The following is a 16728-nucleotide window of genomic DNA, read 5'->3' on the forward strand; positions in this document are numbered from 1 at the left end:
TCTGAACACAGCCAAGCAAGGGGAGGCTGCCCGAGCACAACGGAACCCCAACCCAGGCCTTTGGCAGGGCAGCAGGCCGGGGGACGGGGCCCAGGGTCCGAGCACCCGACCCGGGGCCCGGCCGAGCACCTGACCCGGGGCCCGGGCCGGGACGCAGCCAGGGCTCCCAGGCCCAGAGGCGCAGGGCCCTCCGGACACCATACCGGGCACCGTGCCACGCGGCAGGACCCAGGACGGAGCCCAGGGTGGGGAGGCCACCCTCCCCGGGGCCCCTGATGGAGCTCCTGAATCCAGCCAAGCAAGGGGAGGCTCCCCGGGTACAACGAAGCCCAGGGCCCGGGCACCCGACCTGGGGCCTGGCCGGGTCCCTGGACCACAGCCGGGGCTTCCAGGCCCGGAGGCGCAGGGGGCGCCTCCCCAGGCCCTCCGGACCCTGTCCCGGGGACCCTGCCACGCGGCGGGACCCAGGACGGAGCCCGGGGTGGGGAGGCCGCCCACCTCGGGCCCCTGGACCCAGCCCATCAGGGGAGTCTCCCCAGGCCCACCGGACCCCATCCAGGGCATCCTGCCACGTGGCAGGCCGAGGGACGGACCCAGGGCTGGGGGAGCATCCTGGCCCGGCAAGCTGCCGGCTAAGGACCGCAAGGCCGAGAGGGGTCCCAGAGTACCTTGTCCCTAGTAATCTGGAGGAAGGCTATCCCTCTTTCTGGGAACCTGTGTGCACAGCGAGGCTCAGGGTACCCTAGGCGTGAACGCGCCCCACCTCCTGGAGCCCTGGCTGGGATTCGGGAGGCGAATGACACCTCATCGGGACTTCCAGGGAAGCCCGGCCATCTGGTCGCCCCATAGGAAAGTATTGGGTGCGACCAGATGGCCGAGGGGAGAGGTGCGACCAGATGGCCGGGATCTAAAGGATTCCCAGCTGCCCACCCGAGCCTTCACAGGAGGGCTCCCACCCCGCCTGCCCTTGTAGGGCTCGGGGGCTGCAGGGCTCCGGGGCTGCAGGGCTCCGGGGCTGCGGGGCTCCGGCGCTGCAGGGCTCAAGGGGGCTTCGAAACCCCACTGTGGGCCTCAGGCATGGGGAGGCCCGCAAGCGCTCCTGGGGCCCAGTCGCCCGGGGGAGGACTGCCGGGATCCTTGCAGGTCTCCGGGGCTCTGCACCAGGGACCCTTGGGCCAGCCAGATGGAATCTTGACAGGCCGTAGGACGGGGGCTCCCAAACCCAGGCCAGTCCCTGCTTTCCAACCCAACCAGGCCGGGGGGATCATAGAGTCTGCCCAGGCACGAGGGACCTCTGTCCCGGGCACACGGACCCTCAATATGTTCCCTCGTTTTCCACACATTTTTTTCCAAAATTCTGCATAGCTTGTGTAGTGGTGCGACCCAAACTACGCCCAGCCCTAATATACACACACACACACATATATATATATGTATATATATATATATATACACACATATATATCCAGACACACATATATACATTTATATCCACACACACACACACATATATATATATATATATATATATATATATATATATATATGTATATCCAAACACACACACATATATATATATACACACACACACATATATATATATATATATATATATATATACACACACACATACATATATATCCACACACACACACACATATATATCCACACACACACATATATACACACACACACATACATCCACAAACACACACACATATATATATATCCACACACACACACACATATATATATATATATCCACACACACACATATATCCACACACACACACACACACATATATATCCACACACACACATATATATATCCACACACATATATATATATCCACACACACACACACATATATGTATTTATGCTCATATACACACACACACACACATATACACACACACATATATATACACACACACACACATACACACACACACACACATACACACACACACACACATACACCCACACACACATATGCACATATATACACACACACACACTTTTTATGCTCCCCAGAGGATCACTAATCTTAGATTTCTGAAGTTTATCGGTCAGTTGGGGTACTCACAACAGTGGCTTTGAGCATGCGTAGGGCCTTACATATCTTTAACCCGTAAGGATGTAACTTTTATTCTGGAGATGTTGCACATAAAACAAACACAGTGAAGAATGGACTTCATCACATCTTTGCCTTAACAAAGCAGTCAGGAAGAAATGGTAGCAAGTAAGAAATCCCTACATCCAAGACAAAAGAAAATGTATTTGGGCACCCTGTTGTATAAAACTGAGGTAAGTTAAGTTCAACATTTGCATTAATTTATCACTGAGGGTGCAGAAAACTGTGCCTCAAATTCCATCACTTATGTGCAGTGAAAGGAAGGAATGCGTTACAATATTTTCATATAATCCAATAACGTGCTTATGAAAGTTTCACAGTATGTTCAAATATTGAGAGGCACCTCATCTGAAATATGGATGAATCTGCTGAGTGTCAGTGCGACTCCACTTTGTTGCGATTTAATTGATGGATTTTAAGACAATTAAAATAATATTTTAGTTTCCCATTTTCTGTGTGCCCACCTGATCTCTTCCAAAATCAAACTACACGTCAATTTAACATGGCCTTGAAGAAAATCCCTAAAACTGCAGATAACTGCAAAGAATAAGATCGTGAGTAAGACAAAACAAGAGAGTAAAGAACTACTTCCAGAAACCATTACCACACCTTCAGTAATATATCAGCAAGTGAACCCATCACATGAAGAGCTCCATCCTTCTTCCTTGGATCAATGGAAGGTTCTGTGAGTACTTGGTAACAAAATGCCATCATCTTTGGTAATACCTGAGGGAAACAAAATCAAACTCTAAATGCATGCAAAAATATGGACACTGCATGAATCCACATGATGCATGTACCAATAAAGGAATATAATGACATGGTCTATCTTTTAGTATAGCATCTTGCCATTGTGTAGTGTGCCTGCCTCCAAAGACAAGGGGAAGCAAGTGTTGCTGAGAAGGACTTATCAATATTCCATACAAGAGTGTTATATTGCAGGGCTGAATACAACATTATAAAGGTTTCATGCATGGTGCCCATTACAAATATGTTTTCAAACATCTAAGTTTCGGAATGTCAATGAGGAGAAAACATGTCAGATTTATAAAGCATGTACAACTTTACTTATTCCTAGAATTGCCTACATACAGCCATAATGAATAAAGGCCCTTTCACTTGTATGATGTGCCACAGTTAATGAAGACCACTTGCCGTATGTGCTTTGTGATTGAGTACTAGTAGGTCTCTCTTGGGACTGTAATTTCCTACAGTGTGGTTACCATAGACGAATATAGAGAAAACCAGATCCAAGGAAACCTACTATAAAAACCCTTTTCAAGGAACTTATTATTGCATTTTTCCTAAGATCGCTGCTCCTAAGTCCCCACCAGTTTCTGCTTTCTCTCTCTGTACTAGGTTATTTACCTTACCAATTTCTACTGCAACTCTCTGAACTACGTTATTTTCCTTTTATTGATCATCTCCTCAGTCTGTACTCTTGAATCTCTAACCTTGCTTATATCCTAAAATACTTTTAAACCTTGCCTATTCTTTAATGTACTTAGTATTTTACATTGGACTATAGCACAGTAATACCACAGTAACATTCCCAATACCTACCAACATCCTAGTAGCTCTAACAAGTCCATAACATAGCACCACTATCCCTCATCTAAAGCCTCTTGGGCAGTCTGCACCTTTTCACTTCCAGCCTTGCTTACAGACACTACATCTTCTTACACTTTAGAGGTTCTATGCCCGTCCATTTCCTAGTACCTCTGCAAGAATATACTGTAGAACATTATCCACATACACCCCTGTTTCTAGATAAATGATGTGCCGCAGCTCGTTTCCTTTCAATATTGCACACACTCAACTCCTAGTAAGTCATGAGGCTTGCAGTCAGACTTGCTCTGTGCTCTGACACCGCTCCAGGGCAATAGCTGGCTGAAACAGTCATTGCCTCGTAATCCCTTGTGTGTGATGTAATTAGCATCACATGCTTTCCAGGATCCCTACTGGGGTTATTGTAAACCCACTCTAGCAAAACAAACCGCCTGTACGTATTCTGCACACACCGTTGCGGACCAGCATACAAAGCACAGGCACTCAATAAAGTGAACCGCCACACAGCTGCTGATAGCTATCAGCTTTCAGCTCGCTGAGCAGCATTCCTTTATTTAGGTCATTGTGGGCCAAGAGAAGAGTCACAGCGCATGTCATGACTCAAATCACTTCTTGCAAACTACCTACAAACACCCATGCCCAAAACCAGATGGCAGGAGTAAGCGAGCATTTGTATCAACAGCTAAATATGCTATGGACATAATATTACAAAGAAGTAGGCAGAAGTTAAATGCCCTTCTTCTACCCCCACTTCCCCAAAATCCCTCTTCGTTTGGCACATATCACTTTACCTCTATGTCTAAATGCCTCCGCAAAAGCAATGTATGCGATAAGGTTGATCAATGATGTTTCACAACATGAGATAGGAAGTCAGCAGCCTATCCTCTTAATTCCCGTTACTTTTTCCCCTTCTATTGAGACAACCTTCGTCTTAGCTTGTCAGACTGAGAAGTGTTTATGTCTTAGCCATTGCATGAACCCCAGCTTCTGTGTCCTGGTCTCCTGTCTATCGTTGACACATCTCATCGGATGCCAATATTCTTTTGCCTATTCGCGAGTTGTTTTTGAGCTGCTTCATTCACACAATCAAATCAGCATTAGCAAAGCCAATAGGTCTGGCGTTGGCTGCCCCCTTTTGGCAATTCTTGTTTTGTCTTGATTGTTGCAAAACGTTATTGTTCAGGAAGCTGCTGGGCTCTCCTCAATTTAAACAAAAACTTTAGCTAAAGGCAAAAATTGTGTTTCAGTCTCAAAAAAGGATAAGTTACTTACCTGTAATCCTAGTTCTCTTCCAGGGGTATCCTCATCAAAGTCATAAGCACTGAATATTCCTGCCCAAGTGCGGGACCCCGGAAACAATATAAACAAGCATTTACAATGCAACGGTTTCGCCTTTGCAAAAGTTAGAACGATTGGCATTGTAAATGACATAATTGTTATTTATGTGTTGGTTTTGAAAACAGATAAATAAATGGCATTGTCATTTACAATGCCAATAGCTTAATCTCTCGCAAATGCCACACACAAAGACACAGCACTACACACACACAGAGCCCCCCCACACACAGAGGCACACACACTCACACAGAGCCCCACACACACAGAGCCCCACCACATACAGAGCCCGACACACACACAGAGCCCGACACACACACAGACACAGAGCCCAACACACACACACAGAGCCCAACACACACACACACACACACACAGAGCCACAGAGCCCAACACACACACACACACACAGAGCCCAACACACACACACAGATCCAGGCAGAGATCTTTGTGCACACAGCCAGTCACTGGACTGCACAGTCATATGCAAAAAACATAATTTATCTCAAAGATGCAAGTTCTCAAAAGTGCAGGCAGTATTTACATATATATGGTCACTCCAGGTGTGAAAATCACAAGGCCAAGAGAGTAACCCTTGGGCTTAACCAAATATGGAAAACACGAAGCGCATCTCAAGTGCAAGTCACGATGAAGTTATAAATAGAAAATATTCCTTTCTAAATTGCACCTTTGCCAGATCCAATAGAACTTCAGTGATTACATCTGACCTATGCAAGCTGGTGCTATGGTTATTTTTTAAATCTTATTTTTTTACTGCCATGATGGTCCAGAAAAATAAAAAGATGAAAAAAAAGAAAATACACCACAAGCTAAACATGGTGACCGTACACTTGCAATTAAAAAATTATATTAAACAAATGTACCCTTGCATATAATTCTGATAGAACAGTGTCGTCCAAGTGCTCTCTAGCAGGCAAAGGTACTCTGAATAGGTACAGAATTTTAGTTTTAGTTTTAATGCAGATCACAGAAAATATGATTCTTATTTGCGCAAAAGAGGGCACTATCGACTTAGAATGTTTAGACAGGTTTAAACAACAAGGAGGAAATGCCGCAACTCATAGTGCCGACCTGTCCCCTACACCATGCTTTATGATGTAGTGTGAAGACGCAAAACCTGAATGGTAGGGCTACATACAGCCCAATAAAAGAAGAGGGGAAACACAAGGCATATATGTATAAATGTATGTATTTTTTAAGATGTTCTTTTATTACATGAGGCTTGTGTTGTGAACAATTTAAGCTGCCTCTATGCACTACCTAAAAAAGAAAATCTTTGTCAGGCACACACAAAGCGGACTACAACAGGCGCACACATCAGACAGCAGCTGAAATAAGACACTGGGCTGAGCCCCAAAATACCCGGGGCTGCAGTATAGTGGGTATAGGAGAGAACGGGCGGGTGAAGGGCGCGGGTGTTCCCAATACTGGTTAAGTGACCTGAGGCAGCCCCAGCCGTGAGAGAGGAGGATGGCTCCTTCCTTCAGCAGCAGAGGCTCCCTCAGCTGCTGACTCACCCCCAAGCGCGGCCGGGTTCACGGCCAGTCTAAGGCGATGGCTGCACTCAGACCTCGGATCACTTGACTCGGTCCCTGCTTACATGCAGCGAGAGCTGCGCCAGGTGTTGGAATAAAGGCATAAAAGAGACGCTTGGAATTATTAAACTATAGAATTGAGGGGGCGTCTGTATAGTTAGCATGCCATGCAAATAATGGTTTTTCTTCAGTTTTAAACAGCGCGACCATGGCCCTACGGAATCAGAGTGCTTTACATGAGTACAAGATTATTATATTACACGAGGACAGATTTTATTTTGTTAGGCACGGGCGATTAAGTAATTTGCTAGAATCATAGTTGGGAGAGATGACGCTGGAACTCAAACCCGGTACCCCACTTCCGAAGTCGGCTGCTCAGGCAGATAGAACTACTCTACAGTCCGTTTACCTTAAACATGCCAGAAACTCTTCCTTCGTCTATTCATCAATTTTTTGGTCACCAATAATCATTCTATAATGTTTATGGGACCTGTAGTTTAGTTTTTTCGAGTCTTTATAAAGGCCTACAATTCCCAGCATGCAAAGTACTGGCTCCCGGCTTGTAAAACTCGGGGTCTCCCTCCACCCTCAGGCTGCATTTGTTGTACCCTTCCCTCTGGGTGCCCTGGACGCGCAGGATCCGGCTGCAGTACCCCTCGGACTTGAAGGCTTTTTCCACAGTATCGTCCGTAAACCCAAATGCCGCCCGAGATGCAGTGAGAGCCAGGAACTGCAGGAGTAGGGTCTGCCACGCATATGCCCTCGCCATGGTATCCACAAACTTCTGGTCACAGCATGGACCTCGCTGCAGCCGTGGCCCGAACCGGGGGTCCCTCAGAAGCAGCTGGGAGCTGGGTGGGCGCAGCCGGGGCTCAGCAGGCGGCCGGCAGGAGGGAGCGCCGCCGGAGGGTCTGCACAGCAGCAGTACCGAGAGCAGCAGCTGGGAGAGACTCACTCTGCTTAACTCTGATCTCCGCCAGATCCCCGACTCAAGTGCTGTTCTGTTTCAGAGGATGCGATTAGCAGCTCCCAATGTTTACTTTGCTGAGCAGAATTCACAGGGTTTGGTGAAATAACAGAGCAGAGCGGGGGCACAGGACAGTCTCCAAGACAGCCGGAAAAGATGCGGGCTGCATGGGCTGAGCTAACAGACTCGAAATGAATCCGCCACATTCCCTGCCAAAGTCTATAGTTACCACAGTGGTGGCGGGCACGAGGAATGCCCCGGTCTTAAGTCCGCGGCAGACACTGCAAACATGCGTTTGTGCAGGTGTCGAGGTAGCGTCCATAACGCGCACGGAGGGCAAGTGCAGACTCTGCACAGTGACTTAATGAGTCCACCACTTTAAGACAAGCCCGCCCTTAATTGTATGTCACTGAGAAACAAGCGGCACTTCAAACGATCGGCAAAGCGATCATATTGTAAAACAAGTCAGGTCCCGGGCCGCGCTGTGATTGGCTGACGTCACGGGGGTGTCCCGGGCCGGCAGCCAATCACAGCGCGGCCCGGGAATGATGTCACGGGGGTGTCCCGGGCCGGCAGCCAATCGCAGCGCGGCCCGGGACAAAGGGGCGGGGCTTAAAAAAAGCACCAGAAACGCCCCCGAATCGCGTTTTCAAGAGAAAGCGCGATTGACAGCCTCTGTCTCCCAATGGCTAGCCTCCATTTATGGAGCTAGCCAATGAGAGGCAGAGGCGGTGCCGACATCCCTACTGTAGACAATAGTTTTCGATCTGGGAGGGGCACTGCGTGCCCCTCGCCAGGTCGAAACCTAAAAATATATATGTAAAAACACATATCTCGCTCCACATATATGTACGTACATATATTATTTTTCTCACACCAATGCAGCCCCTAAAATGAGGCTAAACAATGTAAACACATGTACATGTACTGCAATTAGTAAGGAAACAAAAAACACATTAGGTCAAATACCCCTTGAACTTTGTGTTTTAATGAGTAAAAAAACTCATAAATCCTGAAAATTACAAATAAATAGACATTGTTAGCCCTCAGGCTGCATTGCAAGTGTGGAAGGGTATGCTCAGATGTGAGTCCCTTGCTCACTGCACCATCAGGATTCAAGCAAGCCGGGCCGAAGACGGCTGTAATGCCAGAAACCGGTCCCCGGAAGCTTGTTTCCTTTCCAGTAAAGAATTGGCTTGGTAGTTTGGTCTGCCCTGTTCCCATGATGCACTGGGCCAGGGTCAGACTAATTTGCATGTAGCCAGGTTCTGAACTGGGATGGTGCAGTGAGCTAAAAAACGGTGATGGATCAAGCCCTGATCTTTTGACTGGGTAGGAGTGTTCTGCTTAATTCAGATACTCTGTCCATCACCACCCCCTTTTGAATCGTTTTGGCCACCACAAGTGTGGAAGCTTATGCTCAGATGTGAGTCCCTTGCTCACTGCACCATCAGGATTCAAGCAAGCCGGGCCGAAGACGGCTGTAATGCCAGAAACCGGTCCTCGGAAGCTTGTTTCCTTTCCAGTAAAGAATTGGCTTGGTAGTTTGGTCTGCCCTGTTCCCATGATGCACTGGGCCAGGGTCAGACTAATTTGCATGTAGCCAGGTTCTGAACTGGGATGGTGCAGTGAGCTAAAAAACGGTGATGGATCAAGCCCTGATCTTTTGACTGGGTAGGAGTGTTCTGCTTAATTCAGATACTCTGTCCATCACCACCCCCTTTTGAATCGCATTGCAAAACAATAGCATAGAAAATGAAACCATTTTCAACAAAAACTGGCACCGTGCCTTTAAGGCAGCCCTGACCCCAGGCTTCCCATCATGCCTCAGGGGTGACAGTTAGGTCAGTTGTTCTTTGCATAACCCTGAAGACAGGGCTCGACCATAAGATTGTAATAGTACCGAATCTCATTTACCTGGGGAGGAGGGTGGGTTGCTTATGACTTTGATGAGGATACCCCTGGAAGAGAACTAGGATTACAGGTAAGTTACTTATCCTTCTCTTCCAGGGGATCCTCATCAATAGTCATAAGCACTGAATAGAATAGTAAGCCCATCAACCCCCTGCAGGTAAATGAGAAGTACCTGACCCAACTAAAACATACCAGCTAAGAAACTCAGCTGGTAAACAGATTCCTCAGGGAGGCCTGGCCCACCTGGGTATCTGCTCTCGTGTCAGAATCTAGACAGTAATGTCTGGTAAATGTATGGACAGACCTCCAGGTCGCCGCTTTACAAATCTCAGACATTGGCACATTATGCAGGAAAGCCGCCGTCGCAGCTCTAACTCTTGTGGAATGCGCTTTAGGGGAAAAAACCCAGAGGTTTTTGTGCCAATTGGTAAGCAAGTTTGATACACGAAACAATCCATCTGGAAATGGAACGTTTCGACGCTGCATGCCCAGTTCTGATCGATCCATAGTTGACAAATAAATGATCAGAGTGACGAATAGATTTGGACCTGTCCAGATAGAATTTTAAAACCCTTTTAAGGTCCAAAGAATGTAAAGCCCTCTCAGCTGGAGTAGAGGGATTGGGAAAGAAAGTGGGCAGAGAAATCGACTGATTGACATGAAAATCTGATACCATTTTCGGCAGAAAGAAGGGTGCGTTCTCAGCACCACTCTATTCAAATGAAATACTGTATATGGTTCATTGGTACAGAGAGCCTGTATCTCGCTCACCCTATGAGCTGACGTAATCGCTACCAAAAAAGCCGCTTTCCAGGAAATATGCTGTAAAGTAGCTTTATGAATGGGCTCAAAAGAAGGACCCATCAACTTTGATAGTACTAGGTTCAGCTCCCAGGGAGGAGAAGGAGGACGTACTGGAGGGTACACCTTTTTCAGACCCTGCAGGAAATCTTTTACCGCTGGCAACTGAAAAAAAGAAGTTTGTGAAGGTGATAGCCTATAAGCTGTTATAGCAGCTAAATGCACCTTAATGGAATTGAACTTCAACCCTGCTTTAGCCAGGTACAACAGGTATGGAAGAACTGTTTCTTCCTGACCCTTCACCGGATTATGCCCATTCTGCATACACCACATATAGAACCGCTTCCACTTGCATCCGTAAGAATGTCTTGTGGAAGGCCGTCGTGCTTCCTTCAGAATGGACATGCAGTCCTGCGGCAGTCCTAGATGGCCTTATTGAATGACCTCAGGAGCCATGCTGCCAAGCTCAGTGACGGAAGGTTGGGATGGTGAATCCTCCCGTTCATCTTCGATAACAGGTCCGGCCTGCATGGAAGCCTCTTGTGAGGAGACACTGACAGGTGAAGTAGGTCCGTGTACCACCATTGTCTCGGCCAGTCGGGGGCAATCAGTATCATTGTTGTGCACGAGTGGTTCAGCTTGCTCACCACCTCAGGATCAGCGGAAGGGGTGGAAAGGCGTACACAAATTCCCCTGACCAGTCGATCAAAAGAGCATTCCCTCTCGTTCCTGGTCGGTAGAACCTTGAGGCGAAGCTTGGGCATTTGGTGTTTTCGTCGTCCGCAAAGAGGTCTATGGAAGGACGACCCCAAGACTGGAATATGTCTTCTAACACTTCGTCGTTGAGAACCCAGTTCTCTTTGTCCTCGAAGTGCCGACTTAGAGCGTCCGCCCTCACATTCTGTTCTCCTGGGAAGTGGACTGCTTGAACGGACAATTTGCGAGCCAGAAGCCAATGCCAGATGCGCTGGGCTTCCAGTGAGAGAGTCCTTGAGCGTGTGCCTCCCTGCTTGTTCAAGTAGTACATCGTAGTGGTGTTGTCCGTTTGTACTAGAACCGCTGTCTCCTGAAGCGAGGGAAGGAACGCTTTGAGGGCCAGGTGGACTGCTCTCAATTCCAACAAGTTGATGTGGTAGGTGCTCTCTTTGGAAGACCACATAGCCTGCACTTGGAGAGGGCCCATGTGTGCTCCCCAGCCTTGTAGAGACGCATCGGTGATTATCATTTGCGCAGGAGGAGGTTGATGGAAGAGAACTCCCACCTGCATGTTCTGTTTCTTTGTCCACCACAGAATGGAAACTCGCGCTACCTCTGACAAAGTGATCTGACAAAGTGATCTGATCGTCCCAGCGAGCTGATTGTTGGTCCCATTTGTCCTCCAGATCCTGCTGAAGAGGACGCATCCGAAGTCTTGCATTCGGTACCAAGAAAATGCATGACGTCATCGACCCTAGGAGGGAGGCTATTTTCTGCACTTTGAGTCCTGCTGCGAAGAACTTGCTGGCACTTTAGCATTATAGAAAGACTTTTCCTACTTCAGAGTCTAGCAGAGCTCCTAGGAAGTGAATCTTCTGAGTGGGTTGGGAGACAGGCTTGCTGTAGTTGACATGTAGGTCTAGACGCTGACAAAGTTCTATGCAGGTCTGGAATTGATTCCTTACGTTGTCTGGGGAAGGACCTTTCAACAGCCAATCGTCTAGGTATGGGTATACGAAGAATCCCCTGCGGCGTAGAGCTGCCGCCACCACTGCGACACACTTCGTGAACACCCGGGGGGCCGACTTCAACTCAAACGGGAGGACTTTGAACTGGTAGTGGGAGGTCCCCACCCGGAACCAAAGGAATCTCCTATGTCTTATTGGGACATGAAAGTATGCATCTTGAAGGTCCAGCGAACACATCCAATCCCCCTTCCTGAGATGTGGATATATTTGGTGAAGAGCCAACATGCGAAACCTTTCTTTTCTGATATGTAGATTGAGTGTTCTCAAGCCCAGTATGGGCCAGTATTCTGCCTTCTGGCCCTTTTTTCTGACCAGAAAATACCTTGAATAGACTCCTTTCCCCCTTTGAGCCACCGGCACCTTCTCGACGGCTGATTTTTCGAGGAGTGTCGCTACTTCTTTCTTTAGCAGTTGTAGCTGGTGGCTTGACGTTGGCATCGGAGGAACGGATGGAGGTAGACGATGAAAACGAAGACAGTACCCATTCTGCAGCGTAGACAACACCCATTGATCTCTTGTAATGGCCTGCCACTCTGACCTGTGATGTGCAATGCTTCCCCCCACTGGAGTGGACAACGTTGCTGGGGGAAGTAAAGACTCATTGCTTCTGCTGGGGTTTATTGAAGTTGTTGCCTTGGCGCTGATTCCCACCTCCTTTGGAATTGTGCTTGCCTTTATACTGAGATTTTTGTTGGCCTTGCTGGTTCTGACCCTTCTGCCAGTGAGGGGTTTGAACCCTCTGCTTCGAAGAGCCCTTGTTGGAACTTCTTCGAAACTCCTTTTTCTTTTCAAGCCCCACGGCTTTAAGGGTGTCTAACTCCAATTTCATCCGTTGCATCTCCTCATTAGCACTCGCCCCAAAGAGAGATGTGCCCGAAAAAGGAAGGTTCAGGATTCTGGCTTGAGCCTCAGGTTTTAAGGCTGTCAGGCGCAGCCATGAGGATCTCCTCGCTGTGATCCCATGCGCATATCCATGTGCAGCCAGAGTAGCTCCATCTGCTGCAGCCCCTATAATCTGATTGGAGACCTGACTGCCCTCCATCAGAATTTCTTCAAAGTCCTTTCTATCTTCCGGAGGAAGCTTTCCAGGAAACTTCTGAAGCGAGTCCCACAGAGATCTATCGTATCTGCCCAGTAGAGCTTCCACATTGGCGACCTTGAGGAAAGAGGCTGAGGTGTTGCACACTCTTCTATCCCATGAGTCTTTCAACTTGCTGTCCTTAACCGGCGGTACCGTGGATGAGGAGGCCACCGCACTGGATTTTTTAGCCGCCGCAATGATTACCGAATCTGGTGGTGGGTCTGACTTGAGGAACAGAGGATCCTCTTCAGGCGAGCGATATTTTTTAAGAATCCTCGCTGGGACAGACTTCACCATAGCCGGAGTCAGGAAGACCTCATTCACCGGATCCATGATGCCCGGGACCAACGGCAACAAAGGTTTGGGTGCCGATCTGTGCTGCAGGGTTTCAAAGATTACAGTTGTCTTGACCTGCGGAGCTGTCATAGGCACTCCTAGCTTTAGGGCTCCCCTGCCCAAGAGGTCTTGAAACGAGAAAATATGCTCAGTTGGATATATTCTTGATGTCTGTCTTGATAATCCCTCGAGCGGTCCGCCACTTCCTTGTCCTTGGCCCAGTGGTGAAGAGGCCTGTACCACCTTGGGGAAAGACGAACAGTAGGAGACTTCTGGGTGCGATCTCTCACTGGTGAACGTGCCGGAGGAGGTTGATCCACTTGCCCATGCTGCGACCTTACAGGCAAATGCCTGGACCTCTCGCTGTCCGAGGAGTTGACTTCTTCATCCAAAGATCTGTCACTGCGAGATGCCGAGGAGGATGAAGACAGGCTCATTCGAGACTGTCTAGAGGAAGACCTCGAACGACTTCTTTCGCCTGAGACCCTTTTCCTTTTGGCGGGAGGGTCCACTTGCCTTGGGGACTGTTCCACTTCCGCAACTGAGGCTGATACTGGGGACTCATGCTGGGACGCCAGGGCGTGAGGCTGATCAGAGGGTTGACTATCCATCTCTTGTACCAACTGCCTCAAAGGAGACCTTCCCTGTGTTCTTGAAAGGGAGACATGCCCTGAATTCGAGAAACGCTGTTCCCTGGAACTCAGCTGTCCAGTCAACGGTGGCTGCTTCGACGTCGAACGTCGATCTCGTGTAGATGGCTGACGCCCTCTCGACGTCGACCTTGATCTCCTCGACGCCGAACGCCGATGACTAGGCGACGACAGAGGACTCGTCGTCGTCGAGTGCTGCTGGTCTGACTCCGACAGAGGCTGCCTCGACGCCGAACACCGTTGACTGGGCGTCGACATGGGCTGCTTCGACGTCGAACGATGTCTGATCGTCGATAGAGGCTCCCTCCAAGTCGAACGACCACGACTAGTCGTCGACGGAGGCTGTCTCGACATCGAACGCCGATGGCCAGGCGTCGACGGAGAGTGCCTCGACGTCACAGCATGACGATCCTGCTTCGACGCCGGTTGGTTCGCCGTCAAGCTCCTCTGCTCCAACGGTGACCTACTCCTCGACGCTGTATGTAGCGGAGGTACCTTGCCTCTCGACGCTGAAGTCTTCTTCGTCGCCGTCGACTGCCTCTTCGACGCCGAAGGTGAACAAGTCGGGATTCCTCTCGACGCCGACTGTGAGAAGTTGGCCTGATGTGCAGTGGTCACTATTCTAGTGATCACTATATATCAGTCCAAACAACCCTTATTGATGATTGGTTGTAAGTCAACCTTATAGACCAGCTATCCTAGTAGCATGGATACGAGCAGTCTAAGGCTAAGACTCTAGAGGGCGTGTTAAGCCAGCTGTTTTACCATCACATTACCCCTTGAACACCCAGTGAAAGGACACCACACAAGTGTTATGAAAATAAACAATGTATTTATTAGAATCACAACAACCCTGTACTCTTTATGAGGACAGGGTGCTAAGCACACAACAAAACTCTTATGAAAATACTTAAGTTAGCACGTTATACACAAATGCCCGAGGGGCACGAAAAACCATATACTCTAAAAGTGGAATGCGAAATTACTAGCAGGTAAGTACAGTACTAATAGGCTTTGGAATCGCTAGGACTTGACTATAGAATCGTTAGATTACTTCTAGGAGGCCTGGGGGACTCGGGTGCAGAGTGTGCACTCTCACGCGGGATGCGGGACAAAGTCTATGGAAGCTAGTAAAGGCAAAGTTAGTGTTCACGGGCGAACCCGACCTGGTAGGGAGAAAACGACAGTGGATCCTGACCCTAGGATAGTGAGGCTATGCTGGGACACCGAAGTGCCGAAGTTACCTAGCCCAGGGGCTGCAGCTGCATAGGTCTGAAAAGACGTCGGGAATCTCGTTGCCGGACCAGGAGCCTGGAAGAAGGAAGTTGCTGGCAGGCGACCAGTGAAGGAAAGTTCGATGGATCCAAGCCTGGATCAGGGAAGAAGAAAACCTGAAAGCAGAGGGGACCAAGTTCTTGAATCACTAGCCAGTGATTAAGTGGGCACCAGGATGGCCCCGGGCGAAGTCACCGCAGTCAGGTGAGTGGGCGCTGCTGGGCTCTGCAGTCTCTCGGACCAGGAGGCGTTGTCGGCGACCAGGATGGAGGTGCGAGCTGTCCCACGAAGGTTCTTGCTGTCGACGTCGCTGGACCCAGGATTGGGCAACAAGCCTTGGCAAATGCAAGGCCCACGCGGTGGACCTAAAATGGCGTCTTAGCCGGACCAGGAGGGTCCAGGGTACTTCTCCGATGGAGGGAAGCAAGGGCCAGTCTGGAGCAACCAGACCAGCAGCAGTGTTGTCGTCGGGCGTCGTTCAGAAGGCCACAAGCCAGCGGGCTAGTAGCCAAACAACGCGGTGGGCAGCAGAAAGCAGAAGGGCCCCACGCCGATCGTGGAGATGCTGGGGGGCTGCTCTTCGGTGCTGGAGCTGCTCAGGGTGGGGGCTTCTCGGACCCCAAAGCACTCACCAGGAAATTACTCGGTGGGCTTGCTGTGCAGAAGTCGTGCAGTCTTGGCGATGGCCGGTCCCTCGAGGTCTCGTCGCACCCACGAATCTCAGCGTGACTGATGATGTAGGTAGAGGTCAGAGGTGCCAGGGAAGCCGGTTCTCGTCGAGCTGGGCAGTCTTGATCCGGAGGAGAGACTTGCAGCAGACCGCAGTGTTCTTAAGATGGTGCCTGCGGATGCAGGGTGACTACTCCTTAGTCACAAGGGAGAAATCTTAGGAAGAAGTCTTGAGTTCCTTTCGTGGAAAGTAGTTTCAGGATTCAAAGATGATCTGATTTGGAAGGGGGCCAGTTCCTACCTTTATCCTGTAAAAAGGGGCTGGCACGCGACTAAGTCCTGCCCTAGGGGTGGGACTAGGAGGGGGGTGGTTACACCCACTTCCTTGGCGGGCTTTTCCCCAGCACAGGGTCTGGAGTGACCCTGGAACTGGTTCCAGCCAGCCTATGCACAGTGAGCACCGGGGTGCCACGTGCAGTCGCCTTCCTCTGAAGCCCTGCCTACCTACAATACACAAAACCCTGTCTGGGACGGTGCTGGCACCGCCCCTGGCAGGAAACCCTTTGTCCTTATCTCCTGCGCTGGGAGGACTCCCAACAGCAGGAGGGCAGACTTGTGTCTCGGTGGCAGCATCCATTTTGTGGAGCTGAGGCTCTGTTTGACTTTAACCGGGGTTAGGGGTTACATACATGTCGTGTCCCTCTAGAAGGGTGGAA

At 49.4% G+C, this 16728-nt stretch overlaps 1 protein-coding gene across 1 annotated transcript in view; it reads right to left on the bottom strand.

Annotated features, from left to right (window-relative positions):
* The window catches only part of IPO8 (importin 8), a 737162-nt gene that overhangs the window by 456118 nt on the left and 264316 nt on the right, over positions 1-16728 (bottom strand). Inside the window, exon 12 of the mRNA XM_078673765.1 lies at positions 2745-2861. Within this exon, the coding sequence (XP_078529891.1) occupies positions 2745-2861 (117 nt within the window). The remainder of the gene's footprint in view (positions 1-2744; positions 2862-16728) is intronic.

This window comes from Lissotriton helveticus, chromosome 1_1 (genome assembly GCF_964261635.1).
Source record: "Lissotriton helveticus chromosome 1_1, aLisHel1.1, whole genome shotgun sequence".
In the NCBI taxonomy this organism is placed as follows: Eukaryota; Metazoa; Chordata; class Amphibia; order Caudata; family Salamandridae; genus Lissotriton; species Lissotriton helveticus.